At 49.4% G+C, this 10,000-nt stretch overlaps 1 protein-coding gene across 1 annotated transcript in view; it reads left to right on the top strand.

Annotated features, from left to right (window-relative positions):
- The window catches only part of LOC133119543 (cell adhesion molecule DSCAML1-like), a gene marked incomplete at its 3' end in the record, with an annotated part of 28,232 nt that overhangs the window by 10,737 nt on the left and 7,495 nt on the right, over nt 1-10,000 (top strand). The window contains exons 6-8 of the mRNA XM_061230053.1: nt 6,853-7,125; nt 9,096-9,377; nt 9,959-10,000. The exon at nt 9,959-10,000 is cut by the window's right edge and continues 78 nt beyond it. Coding sequence (XP_061086037.1) covers nt 6,853-7,125; nt 9,096-9,377; nt 9,959-10,000 — 597 coding nt within the window. The remainder of the gene's footprint in view (nt 1-6,852; nt 7,126-9,095; nt 9,378-9,958) is intronic.

Raw genomic sequence — 10,000 nt, 5'->3', positions numbered from 1 at the left:
CTTGCCCTCTCTCCCGTTCTCTGTCTCTCTCCCCATCTCTCTCTATCTCTCTCTCTGTCTCTCTCCCCATCTCTCTCTCCCTCCCTCTCCCTCTCTCTCTCTCTGTCTCTCTCCCCATCTCTCTCCCCATCTCTCTCCCTCTCTCTCTCTCTCTCTCTCCCTCCCTCCCTCTCTCTCTCTCTCTCTCTCTGTCTCTCTGACCTCTCTCGCCCCCTCGTCCACGTGTCTGGTCGTTGTTCCCATCCTCCATATGTTTGTCTGTCACCACCTCTCTCTGGATGCTCTCACCTCTCTGCCTGCTGCTCATGCGGGCAGCGCCGGCACAATGATCCGACACGGAGTCAGCACCCCACCCCGCTCACCTGGGCCACGGTCAGGAACAGCATTTAACGGCATTGACATTACGGTTAATTATCTGACACTTTTATCCAAAGCAACTAGGGCTGCGTGATATGCGATAATAATAAAGTGTTTTATCGCAATTCTATCAATTTAAATAAATACTGTTCATCGCAGTTCAAGCTGTCTTTTGCGTGTGCATATCTTGATGAAGATAAATATACAATATATTGTACAGCCCTAAAAGTAACTCACAGTCAATTAGACCAAGCTGGGGACAATCCTCCCCTGGAGCAATGCAGGATTAAGGGCCTTGTTCAAGGGCCCAACGGCTGTGTGGCGCTTATCGTGGCTACTTTGGGACTTGAACCACCAACCTTCTGGGTCCCTGTCATGTACATTAACCACTAGACTACAGTATGCCACATTACATTACATTATTGGCATTTAGCAGACGCTCTTATCCAGAGCGACGTACAGTTGATTAGACTAAGCAGGAGACAATCCTCTCGTGGAGCAATGCAGGGTTAAGGGCCTTGCTCAAGGGCCCAACGGCTGTGCGGATCTTATTGTGGCTACACCGGGAATAGAACCACCGACCTTGCGTGTCCCAGTCATGTACCTTAACTACTATGCTACAGGCCGCCCCATGTCGCATTTACACTCACTGAAGGGGAGGGAGACAGGGAAAAGAGGGAGAAGGAAAAGCCCTGAAGGATTGTAGTAAGCATAAATGGAGAGAGGGAGAGAAATGTGGAGGAGAGAAGAGTGGAGAGGAAGAGAGGGATAAGGGCATGATTTTCCAGAGCTCTTTGTTTTACAATTGATCAAAAATTCAGAAAGTAGCAAAACATTTCGACAAATTTGATATAAAACCGAACAACAACATGAACCAACAATGAACATTGATATAAAACCTAAAACAACATGAATTAACAACTGGACATCGATATAAACCCAGTAACAACATGAACTAACAACTGAACATTGATATACCTGTAAAACCCAAAATAACATGAACCAAAAACTGAACATCGATATAAAAACCCAAAATAACACAAACCTACAACTGAACATGGATATGAAACCCAAAACAACATGAACTAACAACTGAACATTGATATACCTGCAAAACCCAAAATAGCACAAACCAACAACTGAACATTGATATGAATCCCAAAACAACACAAACCAACACCAGTGAACATAGGTTCTAAATAACGCAAGCTCTCTCTCAGCTAACAGTGCCTCATTTAGGTGACAGATGGACCTGCCTGTTCTTTAGTCGTACGTAAATGCTTGGGTCTTATTATTTCATCTGTGAAAGGCATGTCCAACACCCAGCCCTGAATCTATAACAGTCCAACTAAAGCGGCTGACGTCTTCACTGTTGATTTATATCATACATAAAGGATTACTTCAGCAATGCTATGCCTATGTGTGGTGGTGGCAATAAAACATCTGAATATTTCAGCTTGAATTTGAGCTGGAAAGGGAGGAAGTGAAGGAGAGTTGAAGAGGCGGGGAAAGAGAGATTGAGGGAGAGAGAAGGCGAGGGAGAGACCGAAAAACAAATTTTATACAAATATACATAATGTCTATAAATCATCCACTTAATTGTTTATTTTTGTAAACAGAGAGGTAGAGATAAAGGGGAAGTGGACGGAGAGGAGAGAGGTAGAGTGAGAGATGGAGAGAGAGAGGAGAGGTAGAGTGAGAGATGGAGAGAAAGAGATGGTTAGGGGGAAGTTGATGGAGAGAGGAGAGGAGAGGTAGAGTGAGAGAGGATCAGGGGGAAGTGGATGGAGAGGAGAGGAGAGGTAGAGTGAGAGATGGAGAGAGAGATAGAGAGAGATGGAGAGGAGAGGAGAGGTAGAGTGAGATATGGAGAGAGAGATAGAGAGAGATGGAGAGGAGAGGAGAGGTAGAGTGAGAGATGGAGAGAGAGATAGAGAGGGATGGAGAGGAGAGGTAGAGTGAGAGATGGAGAGAGAGATAGAGAGAGATGGAGAGGAGAGGAGAGGAGAGGTAGAGTGAGAGATGGAGAGAGAGATAGAGAGAGATGGAGAGGAGAGGAGAGGTAGAGTGAGAGATGGAGAGGAGAGGAGAGGTAGAGTGAGAGATGGAGAGAGAGATAGAGATGGAGAGGAGAGGTAGAGTGAGAGATGGAGAGAGAGATAGAGAGAGATGGAGAGGAGAGGTAGAGTGAGAGATGGAGAGAGAGGGAGAGGAGAGGTAGAGTGAGAGATGGGGAATGGAGAGAGAGATAGAGAGAGATGGAGAGGAGAGGTAGAGTGAGAGATGGAGAGAGAGATAGAGAGAGATGGAGAGGAGAGGAGAGGTAGAGTGAGAGATGGAGAGGAGAGGAGAGGTAGAGTGAGAGATGGAGAGAGAGATAGAGAGAGATGGAGAGGACAGGAGAGGTAGAGTGAGAGATGGAGAGGAGAGGAGAGGTAGAGTGAGAGATGGAGAGGAGAGGTGGAGTGAGAGATGGAGAGATAGAGAGAGATGGAGAGGAGAGGAGAGGTAGAGTGAGAGATGGAGAGGAGATGAGAGGAGAGGTAGAGTGAGAGATGGAGAGACAGAGATGGTTAAGGGAGTGAGGGAGAGGAGTGTTGTCAGAGGGAGAGATGGTGTGTCAGAGGGAGAGGAGTGTTGTCAGAGGGACAGATGTTGTGGTCCAGTGGCAGCTGCAGTGAGATGGCTGTCCCTGTGATGAGCTGGGGGACAGGGGAGACACTAAGAGGCCATGACAGCACGCCGGTATCACTGACCCGCTCCCAGCCACGCACGTCTACTCTCTCCTGCTGTCTCCTCCCCCTCTCTCACTCTCTATCGCCCCTTCCCTCTCTTTCTTAAACCCTTTCCTCTCCCTCTCTCTCTCTCACTCCCCTCCCCAGTCTCTCTTTCTCCCCCCCTCTCTCTCTGGATGGTTTCTGGTTGTGACATGGCCAGAGTTTCAGGGTAATCTGTGAATGGACACTGAGCTGAGAGTTTAGACTCAGGGAGTGAGCAGACAGTGCAGTTACTCCTTGTGACTGGTCCACACACACTGACTGATCCACTTACTGTGTGCGTGTGTTTGTGTTTGATTATGAGTGAGCGTGCATGTATGTTTTTGTGTGTGTGTGTGTGTGTGTGCATGTTTGTGTGTGTGTGTGTGTGTGTATGTTTGTGTGTGTGTCTGTGTTTGATTATGAGTGAGTGTGCATGTGTGTTTTTGTGTGTGTGTGTGTGTGTGTGTGTGTATCTTTGTGTGTGTGTCTGATTATGAGTGAGCATGCATGTATGTTTTTTGTGTGTGTGTGTGTGTGTGTGTGTGTTTGGGTATGTGTGTGTGTGTGTGTGTGTGTGTGTGTGTATATGTTCATGTGTATGTATGTATGTGTGTGTGTGTGTGTGTGTGTATGTGTATGTATGTGTGTGTGTGTGTGTGTGCGTGTGTGTGTGTTTGTATGAGTTACTGTATGTGTATGTGTGTGTGTGTGTGTGTGTTTGTATGAGTTACTGTGTGTGTGTGTGTTTGTATGAGTTACTGTGTGTGTGTGTGTGTGTGTGTGTTTGTATGAGTTACTGTGTGTGTGTGTGTGTGTTTGTATGAGTTACTGTGTGTGTTAGTATGACTTTGATTCCAAACGTGTGGGACAGGGAGCACTTTTTTTGAAGATACGCCTCCTCCAGGTTTTCTTTCACCAAATTTCCCCACGGGGATTAATAAAGTGCTATCGATCTTTTTCTGCTAGCGAGCTCACAAATGCTGGCTAACATTAACTGGTAAGACAGTGGTACAGCAAAAAAATAAAAAATAAATAAATATTGAATTCAAACATTTTAGTCTAATCTTTTTCAGGAATAAGGCTGCACTTTTTCCTTCACCTTGCAGCGAGCTGGCAATTCTCTGTCTGTCACCACTTCTCACAAGCGACTAAACAGTCTGCTGTCACCTGGGCAGGAGACTGAGGGTGTGCTGGGTTCCTGTTCACACACCGGGAGGAGAGGCACTTCTCCCCCTGATCCTAGTGCTCATTCCCCCTTAGCCTCCGCACTCTGGCTCCTGAAAGAGGGCTGGGGACGTGACTCGTGTGTGTCTCTGCTGGACATTATACCTGTTTGTGACTGCGTGTGTGTGTGTGTGAGAGAGAGAGAGAGAGAGAGAGGGAGAGACAGAGAGACAGATAGAGGAGAGATAGGAGAGAGAGAGAGAGAGAGGGAGAGACAGAGAGACAGATAGAGGAGAGATAGGAGAGAGAGAGAGAGGGATAGACAGAGAGACAGATAGAGGAGAGATAGGAGAGAGAGAGAGACAGAGAGAGAGGTTTTTTTTGTTTATGTTTGTGTGTATGTAATTTTGGTTGTTTATGTATGTGTATGTTTGTGTTTATGTGTTTGTTCATCTGCATGTATGGACTGTGTGTGTGTGTGTGTGTGTGTGTGTGTGCGTGCGTGCGTGTGTGTGTGTGCGTGCGTGTGTGTGCGTGCGTGCGCGCGTGCGTGCGTGCGTGCGTGCGCGTGTGTGTGTGTGTGTGTGTGTGTGTGTGTGTGTGTGTGTGTGTGTGCGCGCGCGCTGCACTATGCTGCAGCTCTTGTTAATAATACATCAGCGTCTGACTTGTCAGAGCTGTGACTACAAAGCCCTACACACTCCGAGCTACAGGAGACAGAGGGAGAGAGGGAGGCAGCCAGCCTTCAACGCACACCCACACACACCCCCACACATACCCGCACACTCCCACACACACACACCCACCCGCGCGCACTCGCACACTCCCACACATACATTATCTTCCTCTCTTCAGCGGCCAAACTCACTTTAACTCTTGTTGTTCCGTCTGTGTTCAGAGAAGCTCACCGCACAGCCTCCTCCTCCCCCTGCGATTGGTCCGTTGCCGTCTCTGGCTCGTTTGACATGTGTGTCACCGCCATCACCTCCTCAATGTCACCCACCCCGTCCTCTCCGTGTCTGTCGTTGTGTCCTCCCTTTGGGTGCAAGAACAGAATCCTTGTGGTGGATTACCTACCTTTGACACCAAGGGGCAACAAGCTTATTTGAAGATTAGTGCAGATCCAGAGTCTGCCGAAAAAGACCTGACGTAATCGATCGCTGTCCATGTTCATGTTGAGGACAGGGCATCAGCACCACGGACAGGGAACCTGATCCGCACGGTCAGGTTCAGCACCACGGACAGAGAATGGACCAGTGCTGTCCATTTCCACTCAGCACCAGGGACGGTTCCTTCTGAACCGTAGACGGAAGAGGTCGTAGGATGATGCATTTCTATCCACCTGCGCTGACGATCCGCCCCGAGGATTCTGTTCTTGCCAGTCCTCTAAATGAGAAATCTTGATGTTAATGTGATGTCATTGATATAAACTGTGACATGGTATAAACTGTGACTATGACTCATAGGTTAAACACGTACGACGCAGAACACATATCAAAAGCATTGTGACTTAACGAGACCACAGATATGGGGCTGGACCATTAAGATAAACTCAGTGTGCGTGTAAGACTGAGTTAGCGCTTGCTATTGAAATTGAGTGTGCCCCAGTGGCTCATTAGCCTGTATTATGTGTTGAGATGCTATTGCTCCTTCTGGTGCCAGCGGCTGCAGTCAGGCTTAGGCACGGAAGGTTAGCACGCACATTTAGGCTAGTCTCAAACGTACGCTAAATGCTCTCACACATACAGGCTCTCTGACACGAAGCACACACATAAAACGGAATTGCTTTAAGTTGTGGCCGCACTTACTTGTGAGTGCGCATAGTATATAAAATGGAGGAATAGTGTACTCTGACACATAGAGACACGCACACACCGTCACAGTCTAAACACATGTAGACAGGAGAGAGGGCATTCTAACCCCCTCTCTCCCCCTCCCTCCTCCCCTTATCCCTCCTTTTCCCTCCTGCGCTCCTCCTCTCTTTCTCTTCCTCTACCTCTTTCCTATCCCCCATTCTTCCACTCTTTCTTGGATCTCCTTTTTTTCCTTCTGGCATACCCTCTCTTCTTCCCCTCTCTTTCTGGCCTCCTTTTCCTCCTTCTTCTCCTCCTCTTCCTCCCTTCCTCTCTTCCTCTCCTCCCCTCTTCTTCCTCCTCTTCCATCCCTCCTCCTCTTCCTCTCTTCCTCTCCTCCCCTCTTCTTCCTCCTCTTCTCCCTCTCCTCCTCTTCCTCCTCCTCTTCATCCCTTCCTCTCTTCCTCTCCTCCCCTCTTCTTCCTCCTCTTCTCCCCCTCCTCCTCCTCCTCCTCCTCTTCCTCCCTTCCTCTCTTCCTCTCCTCCCCTCTTCTTCCTCCTCTTCTCCCCCTCCTCCTCTTCCTCCTCCTCTTCCTCTCTTCCTCTCCTCCCCTCTTCTTCCTCCTCTTCTCCCCCTCCTCCTCTTCCTCCTCCTCTTCCTCTCTTCCTCCCTTCCTCTCCTCCCCTCTTCTTCCTCCTCTTCTCCCCCTCTTCCTGTCCTCCCCTCTTCTTCCTCCTCTTCCTCTCCTCCTCCTCCTCCTCCCCCTCCTCCACCCCAGGGTCCCCCAGTATCCGGGCGATGCGGAACATCACGGCGGTGGCCGGGCGGAACACCTACATCACGTGCCGCGTGATTGGCTACCCGTACTACTCCATAAAGTGGTACAAGGACGCACTGCTGCTGCCGGATAACCACCGGCAGGTGGTGTACGAGAACGGCACTCTGAAGCTGAGCGACGTGCAGAAGGGCATGGACGAGGGCGCCTACGTCTGCAGCGTGCTCATCCTGCCCCAGCTCTCCATCAGCCAGAGCGTCTACGTCACCGTCAAAGGTCAGGGCTCGGGGGTCACGGGGTCAGGGGTCGCGGGTGAGCCGAGAGAGAGAGAGAGGTCCAACCTAGAGGCCAAACCTGAAAGTGTCTGACCATGAGCTGTGGATCTGTACTTTCTGAGTCCCTATTGGGTTCACATGGGCCTAGATCGTCAGGTACAAAATGGAGGGCTTTTCGATATAACGCGGTGAAAAAAGCAATTTATCCCACAGTTTCTCACCTTGCGCACATGCGCAGTGTCTTGAAATTGAATGCTTTCTCTGGCTTTTCTCAGAGAGGAACAGTAGGCCGACGTAACTGCGTGTGCGCAGACAGACTTCCCGGCTTCTCGTACGGCTAGGCGCTAGCGGAGTGGCAGCTGATATTTGAGACGGCCCTCCTTCTCCTTTAAAATCTCTGCCGCAGCGGAGCCTGTGGTTCGGCTCTCTCCCCTCTCCAGGCTGGCTGCACGGCCACCTGCTCGCGCTGGACGCCTCCGCCAGCCTCTCAGGGCTTTTAGCGGTTGGCTCACGCCGCTGACTTTTGTCTGTTTCTTGGAAATGTTGTGGAGCTCCAATTCAGAAACATCTATTTATTCCTTTCTCTGGGAAAAGAGAAAATAACAAACCTTAAATGTGGAGAGATCCTCCAAGTGGACGCGTTGTGCTTTATTGGGCACTCGTGGCGCTGGCCTGTGATTGGCTGAGGGGCTGGATTTGATTGGCCGTACGGAGGGATGAGGAAGAAAGGGCCCTCTAATGGGCTCTGATTACAGGGATTAATGGCCTGAAGATTTCCTCTACTCCCAATTACAGAGCCTGTGTTTTATTCTGTGTGTGTGTGTGTGTGTGTGTGTGCGTATGCGTGTGCGTGTATGTGTGTGTGTGTGTGTGCGCGTGTGTGTGTGCGCGTGTGTGTGTGTGCGTGTGTGTGTGTGCTCACCCATGCAAGTGTGTGTGTGCATGTGTGTGTTGTGTGTGTGTGTGCTTGTGCATGCGTGTGAGTGTGTGTGTATGTTGTGCATGCGTGTGAGTGTGTGCTTGTGCATGCATGTGAGTGTGCCTGTGTGTGTGTGTGCATGTTGTGCGTGTGCGTGTGTGCATGCGTGCGAGTGTGTGGATTTGTCAGTGTTTGGGGACAGTGTGAGTAGTGTGGTGTGGTCCTTGTCTTGTCATGTCGTTGATTTAATTAGATGAATTCTAACGAGCCCCAGATTAAATCCCCCAGATGTCTCAGCTGTAGCCCCCCCCCCCCCCCCCACACACACACACACATGCACGCACACACCAACTCTGCTGCCATGGAAACAGCATTATTCTCTCTGCCAATTGGGTTCTAATTAGAGCAGCTATTATGGGCTGGAGAGGAGAGGGTGGGGTGGGGGCGGGGCTCCAGGGGTAGACTGTGGGGCCCGGAAGGTTCCACGCTAGTGGCCACCGCTGTGACCTTAACCGAGCAGCGGAATGGAGGTGTTAACATGCACCATTTACTCCTCTTCTCCCTCTCTCTCTCCAACTCCCCCTTTTATTTCTCTTACATTCTCTCCTTCTCTACATCTGTGGGTCTCCAACTGCCCCTCTCCCTTCTGACATCTCTCTCTCTCTCTTTCTCTTTCTCTTTCCCTCTGTCTGAAGTTTTCATTTCAAATAGCTTAATTGGCATGAAAAGAAATGAACCACTGTTGCCAAAGCCACATATTATATCCACTGTAATACACAATAAATAACAGAGAATCTACAATAACACATTCTTGAAAAAAGTAAAATAAACAAATAAATAAAAAATAAATGATAATAATAAAAAATGAGTGAAAAATATAACTAATATAAACTCTTAATAAACCTTTTTCTTTCTTTTTTTTTTATCTGAGCTCATGTGTGCAGATGAGTTCTAGTACCCCCAGCCAGGCATCATCATATATCTTGCTTCATGGTTGGATGCTGGTTTTAATGTAGTTCTCTCTTTCTCTCTCTCTCTCTCTCTCCCCGCAGTGCCCCCCCTGATCCAGCCCTTCGACTTCCCCCCCACCTCCATCGGGAAGCTCATGTACATCGCGTGCGTGGTGTCGTCGGGCGACATGCCCATCCGCATCACCTGGCGCAAGGACGGGCAGGAGATCGTGCCGGGGTCGGCCGGGGTCAACATCGAGACCAAGGAGTTCATGAGCTCGCTGCAGATCTCCAAGGTGTCGCTCGAGCACAACGGCAACTACACCTGCATCGCCAGCAACGACGCGGCCACCGTCAGCTCCGAGAGGCAGCTCATCGTCACCGGTGAGGGGCGGAGAACGCTCGCTGCAAAACCGCGGGGCTTAACCCCAGTGCTACGCCTTTTTGTCTCATAGTGAGACTTACTGTCAGTCCAAATGTAAGACTGAAATACTTGAGTGTTATGAACTTATTTTTATTACTTATTCTTTGGTTTTTGCAATGTGTGTTTACCTGTACTGTCGAGAGACTAGAGGGAGAGAGAAGGAAGGACAGAGAAAATGAGGGAGGGAGAGCTCAGAGAGCTGAAAGAGAGAGAGAGAGAGAGAGAGAGAGAGAGATTGGGAGAGTGTCAGAGAAATAAAGGAGAAACATGGAGGGCAGGAATGCAGGGATGGAGTGATGGGGTGAGGGAGAAGGGAGTCAGGAGACAGAGGAGTGCAGAAGCGGAGGGAGTAAAGACAGAAGGTAATACAGTAATATTGTGATGTAGCGTAGTGACCTTTTCAGCGCTGGATGAAAAACAGCTGCTATGACGCAACCTTAGCTTTCTCACGCCGGCATGGCCGGTTTCTGTGTTGTCTTCGTATTCTGTGACGAGTTGTACGGTTTGATCCTATATTAACCTCTGACCCCTCTCCCCTCAGTACCCCCACAGTTCATCGTCCAGCCCAACAACCAGGATGGTA

The sequence above is a fragment of the Conger conger genome, unplaced genomic scaffold, assembly GCF_963514075.1.
Source record: "Conger conger unplaced genomic scaffold, fConCon1.1 SCAFFOLD_118, whole genome shotgun sequence".
NCBI classification, from domain to species: Eukaryota; Metazoa; Chordata; class Actinopteri; order Anguilliformes; family Congridae; genus Conger; species Conger conger.
The sequence above is the reverse complement of the archived record's forward strand: the minus strand, read 5'-3'. Positions and strand labels throughout refer to the sequence as shown.